Raw genomic sequence first — 21185 nt, 5'->3', positions numbered from 1 at the left:
GAGAGTGCGGTCCGTGACAGTGAAAGCGAAGGGATGGCGTTCCATTAGGATTGCAGACGATTGGAGTGGACGGAAACGGGCTGGGTCTGCTGTAGCAAAATTATTCCCATCTTCGATTTAATCCTGGGCTATTACTCAACGCTAGATGTCCAATGGGATTGTTAATCGCTTTGCTCCTGAGATGTGCAAATCTCTGCATACCCTTCCTCCCTCCTACTTTCTGTGAATTCTCTTCCCCCTTCTACATCCGTCTCTACTCCACTTTCTGTCTCCCCAATTCCTTTCCTCCATCCCCTACGCTTCTCCCCGTCTGCGCGACCTCCTCGCTCCTCTACTTTTCTCCCCGTCTCTGTGATCTCCCCTCCAAATATTCATCTCGTATGTGTTAGTGTGCGTGTAGGGGAGAGGGGCATAGTGGAAGAGGGAAATGTTTCTTTGTGCCCCAATTCCATGCTGAACACGGCGGAGTCTCTTCTCTATTCTTTTTCAACCGAAACACATAGCTGATATATTTCACTCTCAGACGTTTTCTGTGTTTGGGCCGGGGAGGGCATAATTGAACGATATGTACGGAGCTTCAGTCTGTGTGAACATGGCAGTGTGTAACGGGACGTTATGCAAGGAGTTTTCACCTGTGTCTTCACGAGAATATGTGATAGGACGGTGCGGAGGGAGTTTCAGACTATCTCACTTCAGAACTGTGTTATGTGCCGATGCGGAAGGAGCTTCACTCAGTGTCTGACCCCAGGACTGTGTGAAGGGAGCATCACGTTGTGTCTGAACTGGTAGTGTTTGACAGGATAGTCGGGACGGAGCTTCACTCAGTGTTTGAGGACGGGGTTCCATTCCCTATTCTTCTCCTGTTCGGGACCTTAGGGGATGGATGTCAAATAGTTGAGTTTCTAATCTGATTAGTCATATCCAATATGAGATCAATATTCCCCGATTTGCGATTAGCTTTTCCCCGTTACTGCCCAGCTCCTGCAGGAGATGGAGGCAGGAAATATTTGTGGGATGCGCTCGCCGCCCCCTTTCCGGGCTTCCTTATTCTTCAGCTCCCCTCTCTAAGATAGACGCCCCTCCTTACTTCTCCCCCTTCCACACCACTGCGTCTTCGCACAGCGCACCCCTCCCTCCTCACCGTCCCCCCTCCACCTTATATGTCCGAGGATGCAAACGTGTTTATTTCAGATATGTAAAGAGCAAAGGAGAGTCAATAGTGGATATGATGCTGCAGAGGTGCTAATGGGTGGGGGACAAAGGAATCACGGACCACCTGGAAAAGTGCAAATATCACTCCACTCCTTAAGAAGGAAGAGAAACAAAACAGGAAATTATAGGCTAGCTTGCCTGACTACAGTTTTAAGGAAAATATTGGACTACTTTACTAAGGATGAGTTTTCAAAGTACCTGGAGACACCCAATACAATAGGACAAAATCTGTTTGGTTTCCTGAAGAGGAAATATTGCTCGCCGTCTGTTGTATTTTTTGAATAAATTACAGGCAGTGTAGACGAAGGAGTAAATGGGTATTGTTTACTTGGATTTTCAGAAGGTCTTTGGCAGGGTGCCGCTCATGAAGCTGCTTAAAAAGATAAGAGATTGCGACATTACATGAAATATTCTGGCATGGAGAGCTATGTAAAACTCCAGAGGAGTGGTGCGTATAATCCCGATTGCCCCGTCATGGGAGAGGAGCGGGCTGAGGGTGAAAATAAGATTACAAGAGGAATGCATAGAGTAGAGAGACAACATCTTTTACATGGGTCGAAATACCGAATGACAGAGGGCATATATTTAAGGTGAGATGGGGTAAATCCAAAGGAGATAAGGAGGGTATCGTTTTTTTTTAAACACAGACTATGGTGGACCCCTGGGGTGGTGCTAGTAGCATATTCATTGAGGGCCTTTAAGAGGAGCTAAGATATGCACCTAATTTTAGGTGAGTGAAGGAAGTTTTAGTGGGGGTGTCTTATTTTTACAGAGAGTGGCGGGTGCCTGGACTGCCCTGCCGAGAGTGGTGATTGGAACAGATGCATTAGCAACATATAAGATACCCTTAGATAGGCACAGGGATGATATAAAAATGGAGGTCTATGGACTGTGTCGTGGGGATAGGTTGGAGAGAGTTCGGGGGCGGAGGCGCGAGGGAGGGGCAGAAGTGAGGAGAATGTGCGGGGCTGGAGTTTGGGGTGCAAGGAGAGCGCGAGATGGGGGGCGAGGAAAGTGTGGAGTGGTGTAGCGAGCAGAACGCGGGGGTGGGACGACGAGCAGAGGGCGTTTGGTGGCTGTTGAGCGAGGAGTGCGCTGGGTTGGCAGCGGTTGGGCGGGGGAGGAGTCCTGGGCATGTATCTTTGCGAGACCGACCTCCTTCAGCCACGAGCTGAGACGTTACTGGCTCAGCGTGTGGAGATCTGGCCCTCTGTTGCAGTGCACGGGGCACCGGTAAAACCAGGTTGCAGTTTATCCCGAAATAAGACTCAAATCCAACACCAAGACAGGAAGATACTCAGCCTATTTATTTCATCATGACAAATGTAAATTAAACAGTGTATGACTTTATAACTTGTGGGAATAAATACGCTTGCTCAAAGTCATTTAGTCACACACAATTAACTACCAGCGACAACGAGTGACAGGTTGAATAATCAGTCCCGTTTCTCACAGTCACTCTGCGTCAGGGAACCGATGATTATAAAATCGCATTTCAGAGTCGTGTTCGGGATCTAGGGTGACTACCGAGGTATTTGTCAAATTAACATCATTATATCTGCTAGATTGCTAAATGTACTGTTGTCAACAATGTGAGAAAAATAATTTCCTTAGAAACAAGAGAAAATCTGTAGATGCTGGAAATTCAAGCAACACACACAGTATGCTGGAGGAATTAAGCAGGCCAGGCATGGAGAAGAGTACAGTCGATATTTCGGATTGTGGCCCGTCAGCAGGACACCCCGGTATCCACACCGCTGGGCTCTCCCTGCCTGTCTAATCCCCCAAGGTACCTCTGGAGAAACACACACCCGGGCAGCCACTGGACAGAAGGCAGAATTACGTGATTGTGAATTCGCCTCTGACGTCATAGAAGCAGGGTCCGTGAGAAGCGTTGGGAATTAAGCCTGGAGCACGGCCGTGAAAGGGAAGGGCGGGAAATCGGCCAAAATGTTCCCATCCCGCGGACGGGGATGTTCACACATTCAGATATTCACACGATCACTTTCAGTCCGGGTCTGTCTTCCTGTAGAGATCTCAGTTCCTTCTCCCCAGTCTGACTGAACTGATTTTCCCAGAGCCTGAAACAGATGGAAGAATAAAGATGAAATAAAGAGATTACACAACATTGTCAGTACCAGCGGGCTGGGGTTAATATTTCAACAACACTCACAGACAAATATTACCAAAAAACCCGTGGATCCACATATCCGATGATATTTTAATCACATTCAACATCAAACACAAATGCTCACCAGATCCTCTCCAGACTCGAGAGGGTCAACATGAGACGGTGGAGAGCGGGGACAGATCCGTCTGTAAGCGAGTTTGATACCAGACTCAGACCTGTCACTGATAGGTTTGTACTCAGAGCGGGGAGGAGATCCTCGGCACCAGAATCTGTGAGACCGACCTTCCCCAGCCTGGAGATGAGAGAGAGTGAAGGTGAAGGACACAGAGAGACAGGAGACGGTACAAATCCCCAGTGTTTATCAGTAACACAATTACTGATCACATTAATGTTCATTGTCAGACACCCAGTGACGGTAATCACAATCTCCCACAGTCTGGTACTTACTCCAGTGTCTGTATTTTGCACTCCAGATTCCACAGAGAAGCAAATATCAATTTCACTCCTGAATCTCCCAATTTATTATCAGTCAGTTTTAGCTCCGTCAGTGATGGCTTTGTACTGAGAATAGAAGCGAGATCCTCGGCACCAGAATTTGTGAGACCGACATTTTCTAGACTAGAGATGAGAGAGAGTGAGGGAGAAAGACACTTAGACAGGAGACGGTACAAATCGCCAGAGCTTATCGGTACAATTACTGATCAAATTAATGTTCAGCATCAGACACCCAGTCACTGTAAACACAATCTCCTACAGTCTGGTACTTACTCCAGTTTCTGTATTTTACACTCCGGGTTCCTCAGAGCCGCAGACACCAGTTTCACTCCTGAATCTCCCAGTTCATTACCACTCAGATCCAACTCTCTCAGTGATTGGTTTGTACAGAGAGCGGAGGCGAGATCGTCGGCACCAGATTGGGTGAGACTGACCTTGTGTAGCCTGGAGATGAGACAGAGTGAGGGTGAAGGACACAGAGAGACAGGAGACGGTACAAATCCCCAGTGTTTATCAGTAATACAATTACTCATCACATTAATGTTCAGTGTCAGACGCAGTGACTGTAAACACAATCTCCCACAGTCTGGTACTTACCCCAGTTTCTGTATTTTACACTCTGGGTTCCTCAGAGCCGCAGACACCAGTTTCACTCCTGAATCTCCCAGTTTATTCGCCCCAAGTCTAAACACAGAAAAATTAATGAACAAAGTTATTCAAATCGTGGGTTTGAGGGAATTTCTCTCACTCGGATATTTCAGGAAACATTAAACCCTTCAGTGAATCACTGATCGGAGTTCCCATCACTGTCAATATCCCTCACTGCCCAGCTCCAGGGTATACACCGAATGTCAGTAATTTAGTCTGTCAGTGTGACCCTGTAAACTCTACATATTCTGTCTCATTCCCTGATGGTGAGAAAAACGTGCCTGATGTGAGAGGGTCGGAAGGGTGCAAACAGCTTTCCTAGAGAAGAGCTGTCCGTGGGAAATTGCTCAGGGGAGATGCTGCAAGTTACACCCAACGCAGGAAAAGGGATGGGTAGACAGATGGGAAATGAGGAAGGAGGAGAGAGATCATCACAGGGCAACGGGAATGGGGAAGTGAAATCGCCAAAGAGAACATTGGAAAGAGAGTTTCCAGAGTGGGAAGGGAATTAGGGAGGACAGATTCCACAGGAGGAAGAGAAAATAGGGAAGGACGGTAACAAGAAGGATCCGGGAATGGGAAGTGAGATCCCAGGCGCGAGACATGCGGAAGAGATATTCCCTACTGGAGGAAGGGAGAGACAGGAGGAAGGGGATGGTTAAAAACACCTGACAGAAGCAAGGCAGACGGGGAAGAGAGATCCAACAGGAAGAAGATGAAGAGGGAAGAGACATTCCAGTGAAGGGAGGGGGTCGGAAAGTGTGATCCCACAAGAGGAAGATGGACGGTAAAGGGAGATCCCACAGGACGGTGTATGATGGGGAAGAGGGATACCCAAAGGTGGAAGAACGACAGGGAATGGTGATGGGGAAGAGAATTCTCACAGTAGGAACGGTGATGAGGAAATAAGATCCCACAGGAGAAAGCGGACTGGAAACTGATATCTCCCAGCAGAAAGGGGGACGGCAAAAAGGATGCCATGGGCAGAAGGGGGACGTGAACTGAGATTACACAGGATGAAAGGAAATGGGGAAGAGCGATCTCTAAAGGTGGAAGTAGCATGGGGAAGAGAGTTCCCAAAGGCAGAAGGTAGTTGCAGAAGGGAGATGCCTGCAGAACGAAGGGAGATGGGGATGGAGATCGCCACAGGGGGAAGGCGGATGTACATGAAAGATCCGACAAAAGGGGCGGTGATGTGGCAGAGATCCAACAGGAGCAAGGCGCATGCGTAACAGGCATACAACAGGAGGAAGACCGATTGGGAAGAGAGATATATACAGAAAGAACGGGACATGGAGGAGGGATCCCCAAATGTGGAAAGTGCATGGGGAAGGATTCGCACTTAGGAAAGAGTGATGTGGATCCCACAGGAGAAAGGGGGATAGGGAATAGAAATCCCACGGGAGGAAGGTGATGGGGAACAGAAATCCCACACGTGGGGGAGGGATGTGGAAGAATTATCCGACAGGAGCAAAGCTGATGGGGAAGAGAGATCAGACGGGAGCAAGCCGGATGATAAAGAGAGATCCCATTGAAAAAAATCGGGACGGGGAGGAGAGATCTCCAAAAGACGCAGGGGCTGGTGAAGGGAGATGCCACAGGAGGAACGGGGATGCGGAAGAGAGATCACAGACAGGGAAGTGGAATGGCTAAACAATATCCCCACAGTGGGAATGGAGATATGGAAGGTATATGCAACAGGATGACTGGCGTTGCGAAATAGAGAAGCCCAAAGGAGGAAGAGGGACGGGGAAGAGAGATTACAAACAATGAAGGAAACCTCGATGCCACAGGAGCAGAGAGGTTCCACACGAGGAAGGGGGATTGGGTAAAAGTGATTCCACATGAAGAAGGGGATGGGGAAGGAAGTTTCCAAAGGAGGAAAGGGGGTGTGGAGAGAGAGCGAGCACACGGGAAGAAGGGGTTTGTTAAAATAATGATCACCGGAAAAGGATGTGGGATTGGGCAAAAGAGATCTCAAAGGAGGAAGGGAAAAGGTACGGGTGATCCGGCAGTTGGAGTAAATTGATCCGGCAGATGGGTAAAACAGATACAAAAGGATGAAACGAACGGAGGAGAGAACACTCAAGAGTAAGGTGGGTGGAGAAATGGAAACCCCACTGGAGGAAAAGGACTTGGGAAGGGAGGTCCCATGGCATAAAGGGAGAGGGAAGCGATATCCGATATTTGGAAGACGGGATGGGCCATAGAGATCCCAAAGGAGGAATTGGGATGGGGAGCAGAGATTTCACAAAGCAGAAAGTATGGGAATAGCCACAGAGAATGAGCTATAGAGATCCCAGAGAAGGATAGAGGATGGAGAAGAAAGGTCGCACAGGGAAGGGGATTGGAAAGAGATTTCCGACTGGAGGAATGGGGATGGTGAGATAGATCGCATAATAAGAGGAGGGTGATTTAAAACAGGTCGCTATAGGTGGATGGGGAAGTGATTTCAGACAGGAGGAATGAGGATGGGGAGATAGATCTGACGATCGGGAAGAGTATTCGCAGAGGAGGAACAGGATAGGGGAAAAGAGATACGTACAGGAGGAAGGGCAATGCGGAAGACTGATTCCACAGGAGGAAGCGGTTTGCCGAAGGAAGATCACAAAGAATATGGGGAAGAGGGATTATTGAGGAAGAAGGGAGATCCAATAGGAGGAGAATATGGGTGGGGAAGTAGAATTCTACAGGAGGAAGGGGTTTGGGGCAAAGAGCTCTCACAGAATGAAGTGGGTGGGTAAAGAGATCTCAAGGGTCTAAGGGAGATGGGAAGACAGGTCCGGCAGTAGATATGGGGATGGAGAACAGAGATGTCACAAGGTGGCGGATGGGGAAGTTAAGGCCCCGAGATGGAAGTGGAATGGGGAGATGAGTCCCACAAGAGGAAGAGAGATGCCACAGGAGAAATAGGGAGAAGGAAGCCATCACTCTCCTCAATACTCAGAGTCTGGACTGATATCTACATCATTTATTATTATATTGTAATTTGTCCTCTACTGTGCCTATTGTCTTGTTTATTAATTATTGTACTGCCCTGCACTGTTTGTGCACTTTATGTAGTCCTGAGCAGGTCTGCACTCTAGTGCAGTTTTTATGTTGTTTTATGTAGTCTAGTGTAGCCTTGTGCTGTCTCACATAGTCTAGTGTAGTTTTGTGTTCTTTCATGTAGCACCAGGGTTATGGAGGAACGTTGCTTCGTTTTTTACTGTGTACTGTATCGGCAGTTTATGGTAGAAATGACAATAAACTTGACTTGAGTTGACTTGAGATCGAACATCAGAAAGGAAGATAGGGAATGAGAGATATCAAAGGAGAAACAGGGAAAGGGGAAAGAGATACCACGGGAGCAATTGGAACTGTGAAGGGAGAGCCGGCTACTGGAAGGGGGGATGGGGAAGAGAAAATCTCACAGAAGGAATGGGGTTAGGAAAGAGAGACTTCCCAAAGCAGAGTGTGATCGGGGATGGATAGATGACCGGGAAAAGAGAGATCCAACAGAGGGAAGAGAATTGGGGAAGAGAGTTCCGACAAGAGAAAGGAGGGTGGGGAAGAGAGATAGCACAGAAGAAAGTGAGTTTTGAAAAAGTTCGCTACAGGTGGATTGAGGATGACAGAGACCTGACAGGAGGAATATGGATGGGAAGAAAAAACTGAGGAAAGTAACGGGAATGGGGAAGGGAGATCGCTACGCGGGGGATAGGGTATAGGTAGGAGAGATCCCACTGAAGGAAGTGGAATGGGGAATAGAGAAGACACAGGAACAACAGGGGTAGTGAACAGAGATTCTCCGAGGAGAAGGGGGGATGGAGAAGAGTGATCCCATCCTGAGTAAGAGGGATGGGGAGAAGGGATCTCCAAATTAGGAAAATTGATTGGAAAGAGCGATCCAACAGGAGGTAGTGGAATAAGGAAGTTGATTACACATACGATGCAGGGGGATTGGAAAAGAGAGAGCCAACAGGACGCAGGAGGATGGGGAAGATAGATTGCCACTGGATTAATGGTGATCGAGTAAAAGATATCACAGAGGATGACACAGGATGGGGAAGGGAGACCATAAAGAGGGAAGGAGAATTGGGAAGAGATAACCACGGGAGTAAGGAGCAATGGGGAAGAGTGTTACCAGAGTGAGTGGTACAGGGTAGAGTGATCGCACAGGAGGAAGAGGGATGGGGAAGAAAGATCACACAGGGGAAAGAAGTAGAGTAAAATAGAGTGCCACTGGAGGAAGGACGAAGAGGGAAGATAGACCATAAAGAGGGAGGGGAAAGGGGAAACCAGATCTCCAGAGGAGAGATGGGGAAGAGAACTACACACAGGAGGAAGGTGGAGGGGAAAGTGACATACCACTGCGGGAATGGGAAGGGAGCAGAGATAAGGAAGGAGGAAGGGGGATCCGGAGGAGAGATACCCATTTAAGAATGAGTGATTCTGAAGCAAAATCGGCATAGGGAAAAGGGGGGATTGGAGAAAGCGAGATCCCACAGGAGAAAGTGGGATTCTGGAGAAAAGTCCCACAGGCTACATTGGACAGAGAACAGACGTCCTTCAGGACAGTGGATGTGGGAACAGAGGTCCTACAGGAGGATCTTAAGCGAGGTCTCTTCAGGTGGAAGGGAATTGTGGAAGTGATATCCGTCACGACGAAAGGTGATGGGGAAGAGAGATCGGATAAGATGAAGGGGAAGGAGAAGCAAGATCCCATAGAGTGAAGGAGATTAAGGAAGAGAGGTATTCACAGGAGGCATGAGGTAGAGAGATTCCACAGACGAAGGTAGAATAGGAAGGGAGATCACACAGGGGGAAAATAAATGTTGAAGTGACATCAGGCAGGAGGGAGCAGATTGCAGAAGTGAGATCCCCAGAGAAGAAAGAGTGATGAGGAGGAGAGTACACCTCATGAAGGATAAGGACGAGAAGTTCTCACAGAAGAGTGGTGGATGGCGAAGAAATATTGCACAGGAGGAATGGGGAAGGAAGAACCTACAGGAGGTAGTAGAATAGGAAAGAAAGAGCCCACGAGTTAGAGGGATGAATGAGAGATCCCGGCATTCAAAATATGATGAGGAAAAGGGATCCGACAGGACTAAAGGGCGTGTGGAAGAGAGATCCTACATGAGGACGGGATGGGAAGAGAGATTCGCACATGCGGTAGAGTGATGGGCATAACAGATCCCCACAAGTGGGAAGGGACAGGAAAGGGAGATCCTGAACAAGAAAGGATGATGGAGAACTAAGACCCTATACTAGGAAGTGTGACGAAGGGGGATATTTAAGACAGATGCCCTCTTCAGGAATGTTGATGCAGAAGAGAGATCCGTAGAAGGAAGGAAGGTTGGGAAGTGGGTTACCACATGAGGAAGGGGGATTTGGAAGAACGAACCACCAGGACGAAGGTGGATGAGGAAGAGATATTCCACAGGTGGAAGTAGGATTGAAGCAGAGATCGGACAGGAGGAAGGGCGACGAGGAAGGAAAGCTTCCACAAAATGAAGAGGGATGCATAAGAGACATCCCCACATCGGGAAATGTATTTGGGGAAAGAGATATGCCACAGGAGGAAGGGGAAGGGGGAAGGGAGATCCGAGTGTTGGAAAGGATGCTCACAGAGGGATGTGGAAAACACTTATCAAGAAGGAGATCTTGTGGGAGATCACACAGAGAGAATGGCATTGGGAACAGCGATCAGACTGCAGGAATTGGAAAAAGGGAGAGAAATCACAAGAAGTGAAGGGGCTAGGATACAGAGATCCTCACAGGTAGTAGAAGGTGGAGAAGAGAGATCCCAAATGACGAGCCGGTTGCAAAAGAGAGTTTGGAAACGAGGAAAGGGGATGGGGAAGAGAGATTCGGGAGGATTAAGTTGGGATATCGCAACTGGAGAACGGGAGATGCGCAGGAGAAATTCCCCATGCGAATGTGGAATGGGGAAGTGCGATAGTTTTGGAGGAAGTGGCATGAGGAAAGGAGATAACCACAGGAGTAAGTGGGATGGAGAAGTGAGAGTCAGAGAAGTGGAAGAGGGATAGAGAAGGGAGGTCCCATTGGTGAACATGTGACAGGGAGAATATATTCAACAAGAGGAAGGGAGATGGGTAAGAGTGAGCCAGCAGGACAATGTTGGATATGGAAACAGAGATCTCACAGGAGGATAGGGGATGGAGATCGGACAGTTGGACGTGGGGATGGGAAGAGAGATCCCATAAGGGGAAGGTGAATGAAACGGAAAAGGTACCCACTGATGGGATGGCAAGTAGAGATACCTAGGAGAATGGTGTATAGGGAAGAAAGGTCACAGAGGGAATGGGGTGGGGCCGAAAGATTGCACAGGTGTAGGGGGAATGTGGGGGATAGATCACACAAGAGAGAGCAGGATCAGTTAGATAGATAACCGCAGGAGAAATGCTGGTGAGAAAAAGATCCCAACAGTTGGCAGGAGCATGGGGAAGAGAGAGACACATAAGTGGAACAGGGATGGTGAGGTAATATCTCCACAGGTGAAGATGATGGTGAATGGACATCCCACAGGAGGAAGGGGCATGGGGAATAGAGATTCCACAATTGGCAGGGGATGAGGAAGACATATCCCATCAAGTGGTAGGAGGAGGATGCAGAGATCCACAGAAGGAATATGGATGCAGAAGAAAGATCCCACACGAGGAAGTGGGTTGGGGAAGAGAGGTTCAGCAGAAGGAAGAAGAATTGCGAACAGATATTCCAAGGAAAAGAGATCCGATAGCTGGGCGTGGGGATAGGATGAGAGATCTTATGGTAAGAATCGTGATAGGGAAGAGAGATCACATAGAGGGAAGGGAAATGGGCCGGAGATATGTCCACAGCAGGGCCTGCGAAGAGTGATACCTACAGGATGAATAATAGAAAAGAAATAAAGATCTTAGATGGAATTGGACGGGAATGAGGGGTCGCCACAGGAGGAATGGGAATGTGAGGGACGGATCGTACAGGAGGGAAGGGGATTGGGAAGGGAGATCCATACATGAGTAATGTGGATGGGGAAGAAGGATCCGCACACGTGCCGGGGGGATGGGGAAGAGAGATCTCACATTAGCAAGAGAATTCAGAAAAAGATATCCGACAGGAGGAAAAAGATTGCGGAAGTGAGATCCCTCAGAGAGTAGTGGAATTGGGAATAGACGTCCCACATGACGGATGTAGAAGACAGATACCCACAGGAGGAAGATAGAGGGCAAGGAGGAAATAAAATGGGGATGTAAGATCAGACAGGATCAATTAGCCTGCAGAGGAAAGATCCCCACAAAAGAGAGTTTGATCTGGATGAGAGCTCCAGAAAAGAGGGTTTTCAACAAGAACTACCCACAGAAGGAAGGGGGTGGAGAAGAGCGATCGCACAGAAGGAGGGGAGTGAGGAACGGAGATCCGAGAGGGGGATGGGGAAGGCAGATCTCTACTGCAGGATGAGGGATGGGCAGGCGTGATCACCACAGTAAGAACGAGGATGTGGAACAAAGATCCGAAGACGTGTACGGAGAAGAAAGATCCCTCTGGATAAAACTGGATCTGGGGAGAGAGATTCCACTGGAGGAAAGGTGAACATGGAAGAGAGGGCCGACAGGAGTAAGGGGGATAGTGAAGAGAGATCCCACACGAAGAAGTGGCATGAAGAAGATATCCCAGAGGAGCAATGGGGATGGGGAAGAGAGATCTCACAGGAGGAAGGGGGATAGGGAAGAGAGATCTCACAGGAGGAAGGGGGATGGGGAAGAGAGATCTCACAGGAGGAAGGGGGATGGGGAAGAGAGATCTCACAGGAGGAAGGGGGATGGGGAAGAGAGATCTCACAGGAGGAAGGTGCATGGGGAAGAGAGATCTCACAGGAGGAAGGGGGATGGGGAAGAGAGATCTCACAGGAGGAAGGGGGATGGGGAAGAGAGATCTCACAGGAGGAAGGGGCATGGGGAAGAGAGATCCCACTGGAGGAAGGGGGATGGGGAAGAGAGATCTCACAGGAGGAAGGGGGATGGGGAAGAGAGATCTCACAGGAGGAAGGGGGATGGGGAAGAGAGATCTCACAGGAGGAAGGGGGATGGGGAAGAGAGATCTCACAGGAGGAAGGGGGATGGGGAAGAGAGATCTCACAGGAGGAAGGGGCATGGGGAAGAGAGATCCCACTGGAGGAAGGGGGATGGGGAAGAGAGATCTCACAGGAGGAAGGGGAATGGGGAAGAGAGATCCCACAGGAGGAAGGGGGATGTGGAAGAGAGATCCCACAGGAGGAAGGGGGACGGGGAAGAGAGATCCCATGGGAGGAAGGGGGATAGAGACGAGAGATCCCACAGGTGGAAGGGGAATGTGAAAGAGAGATCCCACAGGAGGAAGGGGAATGGGGAAGAGAGATCTCACAGGAGGAAGAGGGATGGAGAAGAGAGATCACACAGGAGGAAGGGGGTTGGGGAAGAGAGATCTCACAGGAGGAAGGGGTTGGGGAAGAGAGATCTCACAGGAAGAAGGGGGATGTGGAAGAGAGATCTCACAGGAGGAAGGGGGATGGAGAAGAGAGATCACACAGGAGGAAGGGGGTTGGGGAAGAGAGATCCCACAGGAGGAAGGGGTATGGGGAAGAGAGATCTCACAGGAGGAAGGGGGATGGGGAAGCGAGATCCCACAGGAGGAAGGGGGATTGGGAATAGCGATCTTCAGAGGAGGAAGTGGCATGAAGAAGAGATATCCCACAGGATGAATGGGAATGCGATGGAGCGATCCTACAGGATGAAGGGACAATGTGGAAGCGATATCTCACAGGAGGAAGGAGGATTGTGAAGAAATCCCCAACAGGTGAAAAGAGAACTGGGAGGAGATATCCGACAGATGGAACCAAAAGTACAGAAAGTGAGATGGAAAATAAGGTTGAAGGACGATTGTGGAAAGAGAAATCCTACAAGACAAGTGGATAGGGACGGGTGATCCGAATAGATCCCAACAAGAGTAAGGCTAATGGGGAAGACAGGTCTCACAATGAATGAGATTGGGAAAGTGGAATGGGGAAGGGAGTTAAACACAGGATGAAGGGGAATGGGGTAGAGAACTCCCCACAGGAGGAAGTGATATGGGGAAGAGAGATTCCACAAGTGGAAAATGGTTGGGGAAGAGAGAGATCCAGCAGGAAGAAGGGAATGGGTGGAAGGAAGATTCCAAAGGAGAAAGGGTTTGTTAAGAGAGATCTCCACAGGACGATAGGAATTGGAAAGAGAGTTCCCCATTGGAGCAAAATTTTGGGGAAGAAATGTATCCAGAAGATGCTGGTGAACAAGAAAGAAATAGAGATCCAGTTCTAGGAATTAATCGAACAGGATGAAGGTGCATAGGACGGAGAGATCTCATAGGAGAAATGGAGATGTAGTAAAGTGATCCTCACAGGAGGAAGAGAGATAGGGGAAGTGAGATTCCGGAGGTAGAAGGAAGATAGGGAAGAGAGGTCACACAGGAGGCAGGAGGATGGGGAAGTGAGATCAGGCAAGAGCTAGCAGGATGCAGAAGGGAGATCCCCAGAGAAGGAGGGGTGATGTGGAAGTGAGGTCCACGCAAAAGGTACCCAAAGAAAGAAAGGGGCTGTGGAAGAGGGAACCCACAGGAAGAAGGGGATGTTGAAGAGAGATCGTACAGGAGGAATGGAGATTGTGAACATAGCTTCGAGAGGAGAAAAGGGAATGGGGAAGGGATATCCCCACAAGAGGAGGGTGGATGGCGAATAGAGATCCCACAGGAGGATTGAATATAGGGACGATAAATCCCACTGGAGTAAGGGAGATAGGGAAGTGAGGTCCCAGAGGGGAAAGAGGGATGGGGAAGAGGAACCCCCATTGGATTAAGCAGGAAGGAGAAGGGAAATATCCACAGGTTGAAGGGGGATGGGGAACCGAGATAACCACAGGAAGAAGAGCGATGCAGAATAGAAAACTCCACTAGAGGCATGGGAATGGAGGAGAGATCTCATAGGTGGAAGGTCGATGGGGAAGATAGATCCGCACTGGAGGACATGATATGGGGAAAAGAGAAACACATTGTAGGAAGGGCAATGGGAAAGAGAGTTCTCAAAGAAAGAAGAGGGATGGAGAAGAAATATCCCACAGTTGGAAAGGGAAAATGGAAGGGATATCCTACTGGAGGACGCGGATGGTTTAGATATAGGAAAGGACGAAGGGAGATGGGGAAGAGAAATACGAATAGAGGAAATGGGATAAGGAATCATTAGGAATGGGGGAGAGACATATCGGACGGGAGAAAAGGTGTTGGAGAAGAGAGATTCCACTGCAAGTGAGAGTTGAGAGCAAATCATCGCAAAGACGACGAGGTGCGGAAGTAGATCGCTCGGGAGTCGTAGGTTTGTATTGAGGCTGACAGTCATGACAGGAGATACCTATATGGGTTGGTTATCTGGTAGTGACCCAAGTCGCGCAGGTGGAGTGAGGTTAATCATTACATAATGGGAAGGGCAGGGAAAGGACTGAGGTATGCCTATCCTTTTAACTGCAACATTAGGCTGGCTCTCTCTTGTCCCTCACTGAGAAGACTGTGGTGTCGGTCTGGGTGTCAGTAACGGTTAACAACATTGTCAACAGACCGTCACAGGCACCAAGAAACAGGGCCATACCTGTGATTGTCTACCAGTAAAGCAGCAAATGCATGGATCTATTTATTTTAGCACAATGACCACCCCGTCAGCACTCTTCTCTTCTCTTCTCTCTCTCTCTCTCTCTCTCTCTCTCTCTCTCTCTCTCTCTCTCTCTCATCTGAATAAACCAGTTTTAAGCTATCTCCGGCCTGTTTTTTTTTTTAGTTAGCTGATAAAGAGCTGTGCTCAGACGCAACAAAACCAATGGTTGTTGTTCACTTATCTGACGAAGTCTCTAACATTCCTTCCCGCCCGTGGGGCATAACGGACAGACCGACTGGTCCTTTGTCACAAATTTTTACAAACTCGTTTATGACATTTTTACCCAAATTCCTTTATATAAAGTTACCTCAAGTTCTGGCACTTGTGCAGCCCGGGTCCCAGCCGCCGGATTCCTTCACGCTGAATGTGGCAGCGACCCAGATCGAGCTGTTTTATTGTATCACAGAGTCCGATGACATGAGACAGGACCATGTAGTCCATTGGGGTCAGTCGCATTTGACAGAACGAGAAGGTTTCCACAGATACCAGTGCTTCCTGAGCCAGTCCACGATTCTGAGACTCAAACAGGTAGTGCAATGTGTTCAGGAGGCTCCTTTTACCAGATTCACTCCACAAGTTTCCACTCTGGCGTTTAACCTCCTCCTTCACCCAGTCAATCACCCGGCAGGTTGTTTGATGAGGAAATGGACCCAGAAACTCCTCCAGGCCCCGAACTGTCATTGGGTTGGAGAGACCAGCAAAAAAACGGAGAAATACATCAAATCTCCCATCTGTCGTGTTCTGGACTTCAGTGAGGAATTTCAGGATATCCCTATGATGTGGAGTCAGGAATTGTGCGAGAGCGGCTACAAACTCTTGGATGGTGAGGTGTGGGAATGTGTACACCACACACTGGGCAGAATCCTCTCTCTCCAAAAGCTCCATCAGGAACCCGGACAGGAACTGGGAAGGCTGCAGATTGTAGTTGATCAAATCTCCATCTGTAAACACGATCTTCTTCTGGGACACTCCTGAGAAGGCCATCTGACCAACTCGGAGAAACACATCACGGGAGTTCTCAATCTGACGGCCGTGGTTTTTCAGGATGTTGTAAATATAGTAGGAATACAGTTGGGTGATGGTCTTGGGAACTCGCTGCGGGTCGCTGACTCTTTGTGTGAAGAAGGGGCCCAGTGCCAGAGCGAGGATCCAGCAGTAGGAGGGGTTGTAGCTCATGGTGTACAGGATCTCGTTCTCCTCCACGTGTTTGAAAACAGCTGCTGCGATCGTTTTATCTTCAAAATGCCTGATAAAATATTCCCTCCGTTCCTCACCACTAAATCCCAGTATTTCAGCCCACACACTGACCTCCGCCTTTTTCAATAAATGTAACGCAGTGGGTCGTGTGGTCACCAGCACTGAACACCCTGGGAGCAGCTTGTGCTGGATTAAACTGTACACAATGTCAGACACTTTGCACCGGGATTCAGGATCTGTGCATGTGGACCGAGGTTCTGTGTCTCGCCGATTGTCAGCAAAATCAATTTTGTCATTGAATTCATCCAAGCCATCAAATATAAACAGCAATCCCTCTGGGTTCTTCCAGACCTCTCTCAGGATATTCCCAAAGTAAGGATACTGATCCAAGATCATTTCCTTTAGGTTTATTCTGCAGTTAATGGTGTTTAAATGACGGAATTTGAAACTAAAGACAAACTGGAATTGTTGGTATATGTTTCCCGTGGACCACTCATAAACAATCTTTTGTACCATTGTTGTTTTCCCGATTCCTGGGACTCCGGCCACTGCTGCCGAACTTCCAGATTCGGATTTACTCCGGGAAAAGCTGCTCTGGAACAACTGTTCCATCCGGATTTTTTCCAGCACTCGTCTGAGATGTTGCTCTCTCCACTCCTCGTGGTCTCTGCCTCTTGCCAACAATTCATCTTCCACGAGTCTCCGATCTCGAACAGTAGAAATGACCGTGAGCTCAGCGTATCGATCAACCAGCTGGAAAACCTTCACCTTCTCCCTCATCAGGATCGTGTTCACTCTCAGTGTTTCAGTTTGTGCCCGCAGAGTCTCCTTGTGTTTCTGTTGAACATCTTCCATGGGAACAGAGAACGTAGTTAAAATGTTAGATGACTCAGACGCCAAAGAACTTTATAACTACATTTCAACATTCAGTATTTGAGATTACATGAATTAATACAATGCTTCCATGGAAATTAGGACAGAAAGTAAAATTCTGCTCACAAACACCGGAATTAACAACGATGAATGTCTTAGAAAATATCCAATCCTGATATTTCCGTTCTAGTTACTTGTGAAGGTGAACATTTCCCTGATATCCTATTGCAATCCTGACTGCACTTCCGTTAAAACAACATTTCACTATATTTAAAGCGTTGTTTGTATCATTAACAGACGATGTTAATGTTGATCTGGTGTGGAAACATGGAGAGCAGGACACTGTGCACTTTGCAAAGCTGCACACTGGGGAGTCACAGGTGTCCGCTGCTCTCGCATCGAAACAGGAGGAGAATATGCAGGAAATACTCAAGTCGGACAATAGCTGTGGAGAGAATCACAGTGAAGTTTCGGATCGATAACCCATCCGAATGACAAGATAGAAAGTGGGCAGTTTTCGGTCTCAGTGATGGAGGAACAGAGGAAAGGTGGAAAGGAATGGAATGGAAGAAAGCACACGCATCTTGTTGATGTACATTGTGCTTGTGGGCGAGGGTAAAGTCTTGGCAGCTGCTGCTGATCAGTCTGGAAGTCGGGGTGTGGGGCGCTGTCTTATTGACAACAATAAATCAGTGAAACGGTTTATTGTTACCACATGTACTGTGGTACAATGCAAAACACTTTTCTCTGCTATCCATATACATCATTTCCTCTCATCAGTGCAATGAGGTTGTGCGAGGAAAAACGGAACAGAATAGTACAGGGAAACAGTGTTGCATTTGCCGAGAAAATGCACTGCAAGCAAACAATAAGGTACAAGGCCAAAGGATAATTGGCAGGTCAGTTTTCTTTTTTGAACTACGCTCTTAAACTGCAGAATTCAATACCCAAAACTACAGTGTTGTGCAAAAGACTTAAACATAGATATACAGATAGGATGTTCAAGACTTTCGCAGCGATGTGTGAGGGATGCAGATGCAGCTGTCACTTTTAAACAGCATCTCTAAACATTTATTTTTATTTAATCCTGCTTAAAACTAAAATCATTTTGTCTTTTATTTTCTTGTTTGCACTTTATCCCGTTGTAATTCAGTTTCTACTACATCTACTGTATGAAAAGTGCTTTATAAATAAATTACTACTACTACGACTACTACTTCAGGGTCCTGTTGAATTGTTTCTAGTTTCTACTGCCATTTCTTTTCATATATCGTTTTGAATTTGATGGTCTTTTGCTATGCATTTGTGATAATTATTCGTATTAACAGCCTGGTACTGTATTGCCACCAGGATCCCCTCTGTTTTTGAGAAGATATCTCCAACTCTGAGACAGGCCTTCAATGCTTTCTAGTCGATGCTCAGATCATGGGAATATCTTCCATGCAGGTTCATGCTCTCCAGTTGGTTAATTCTTCCTCCTATAGTGATAACTTATTCATTTTTGTGGGTTGTGATTTAATTTGTTTAGTGATGTGCACTTATTTTTTAAAAGAATCAGAATTGCATATGCTTGTAAGGAGTGCTGAATCCTGCTTGCGTTGACAAAAATATATCCTTAGAACTGATTGTGAATTTCAGAAAGGAAACACACACCAGTCCTCATAGGGACAGCTGAAGTTTAAAGAGTGAGCAACTCCAAACTCACAGTTGTCAATATCTCCGAGGATTAACCCGGAACCAATATATCGATGCAGCTACAAAAAAGGCATGACACCATCTACATTTCATTAGGAGTTTGAGAAAATGTGGTATGTCAGGGAGGGAAGAGAAGATGGTGGCGCGACGCAGCGCGCACGGCTGTTCCGAATGATATCGATTATATGTAACTAGGGACCGTGCACAATCCGGATTTGATGGAGAGAGCTGTGAGAAGCGCGAAGGAACACCTGGAGTAACTTCTGAAATGCCTGCTTCGCTGCCGCTGCTATTGCGCGATCGAGAATCTCCGGGGATGAAGGCCCCAAATCCTCAGCTTTGCCTATTGCCTATTGCCTGTTGCCGGGGCCGGGGTTGGAATGTTCAGCAGAGATGGTGCTCGGTGCTTGGTGTCGGAGAGCTGGTAGGAGGCTCGGAGTTTTCGGATGAACTCGGAGTCGGACTGTACTCTGATGCTTCCAGTATGCTGCATTGGCAAGTTGGCAGCGCTGGAGGTTTACCGTCTGAGTGAGATGATGGGACTTTCGACAGACTTTGCGACTATTAACGTGCCATGGTCTGTTCTTATCAAATTACGGTATTGTTTGCACTGTTGTAACTATATATTATAATTATGTGTTTTTGTTAGTTTTTAAGTCTGTTTGTCATGTGTTTCCGTGATATCATTCTGGAAATACAGTTTATCATTTCTTAATGCATGCATTACTAAATGACAATAAAAGGGGACTGCGTGTCCTCATAATCTAATCTAATCTAATTGTCTGCAAGAACACTGGAAATTTTGTAAGGATGTACATTGGAGAGTATTCTAACTACCAGCTGCACCATCTGGTATGTGAATAGAAGTAAGGTGCACAGTCACCCACTGAGGAACGTCTTCTTCTCCAGTGACACCGGATTTCTGATTGAACAGTGAACCCATGAACACTACATCACCACTTTTTATTTCTATTTTTGCACTACTAATTTAATTCAATTTATTTAAACTATTTAATTTAACTAATATATACTATATTTCAGTTTTTTTTTCTCTAATATTAATTGCAGTGTGCTGCTGCGGAAAGGGCAACATCTTTCACAACATATGCCGATGACATTGATCCCGATTCTGATTCTCAGAATTGTTATCTGACTGTTGGATACATTGTTATGTCTGTTATTCCTCTTCCACATACTGTCCTAAGCAATGTTAACCTAAGTGCGTTGGCGTGTACATGGTGCTTTTTAAAATTTGTCATTCCAGTTTCTATTTTTCCTTGTAAATTTTCCAGATCGATTTTGGACCAGGATTTTATGCCGATATAATGTGTTAATATGGGTATAGCTGAAGTGTTTACTGCCTTTGTTATATTTTCAACATTGAAATCCCTTTGGCAGATTTCCTTCAGCCTTGTAGTAAATTCTGTCACAAGATTTCCCTTCATCACACGATGATCTATTCTTTTTTTTTGCTTGTTGATGTCCTAAATATTTACATGTTTCTTATTCATCCATCACATATATTGTACCCTGATGCTCTGTTTTATAGACTACCAGCTCTGTTGCACCCTACTTTATGCTTAATGTTCCGCACTTATCCTGTCCAAAGTTTATGTTTATATCTGGAGAAAATAGTTCTATTATTTCAATGCCAAATACGAGGATCCTTAATCAAAGAACGGGATTTCCCTTCCTTCACCATAAAAGTTGCCCTAGTCCGCATCTCTTCCATGTTGCGCACATCTGGCCTCACCCTAACCAGGGATAGGGCTCCTCATCCTCACCTACCACTCCAGTAGCCTTCACACCTACCACATAATTCTCTGTAAATTCCGCCATCTGCAACGGGATTGCACCACTGAGCCCATCTTTTCCTACCCCCTGCCCCGCTTTCCACAGGGATTGCGCCCTAGGTGACTCCCTTGTCCATTCGCCCCTCCCCTCTGATTTTCCTCCTAGCACTGATCATTGCAAGCGGAACGAGTGCCTCACAGGTGGATAGGGTAGTTAAGAAAGCTTATGGGGTGTTAGCTTTCATAAGTCGAGGGATAGAGTTTAAGAATCGCAATGTAATAATGCAGCTCTATAAAACTCTGGTTCGGCCACACTTGGAGTACTGTGTCCAGTTCTGGTCACCTCACTATAGGAAGGATGTGGAAGCATTGGAAAGGGTACAGAGGAGATTTACCAGGATGCTGCCTGGTTTAGAAAGTATGCATTATGATCAGAGATTAAGGG

General features: G+C 47.3%; 2 protein-coding genes across 2 annotated transcripts in view; one reads left to right on the top strand and one right to left on the bottom strand.

Moving 5' to 3' along the window:
- The window catches only part of LOC140208596 (uncharacterized), a 587054-nt gene that overhangs the window by 454036 nt on the left and 111833 nt on the right, over positions 1 to 21185 (top strand). The window lies entirely within an intron of this gene.
- LOC140207852 (uncharacterized) overlaps positions 1 to 21185 on the bottom strand; it is a 74149-nt gene that overhangs the window by 40929 nt on the left and 12035 nt on the right. Inside the window, 6 exon segments of the mRNA XM_072276403.1 lie at positions 1615 to 1702; positions 3090 to 3293; positions 3468 to 3635; positions 3791 to 4282; positions 4436 to 4522; positions 15490 to 17227. Of these exon segments, the coding sequence (XP_072132504.1) occupies positions 1615 to 1702; positions 3090 to 3293; positions 3468 to 3635; positions 3791 to 4282; positions 4436 to 4522; positions 15490 to 17227 (2777 nt within the window).

The sequence above is a fragment of the Mobula birostris genome, chromosome 13, assembly GCF_030028105.1.
Source record: "Mobula birostris isolate sMobBir1 chromosome 13, sMobBir1.hap1, whole genome shotgun sequence".
NCBI lineage: Eukaryota > Metazoa > Chordata > Chondrichthyes > Myliobatiformes > Myliobatidae > Mobula > Mobula birostris.
Note: the sequence above shows the minus strand (reverse complement) of the source record. Positions and strands in the feature narration are given on the sequence as shown.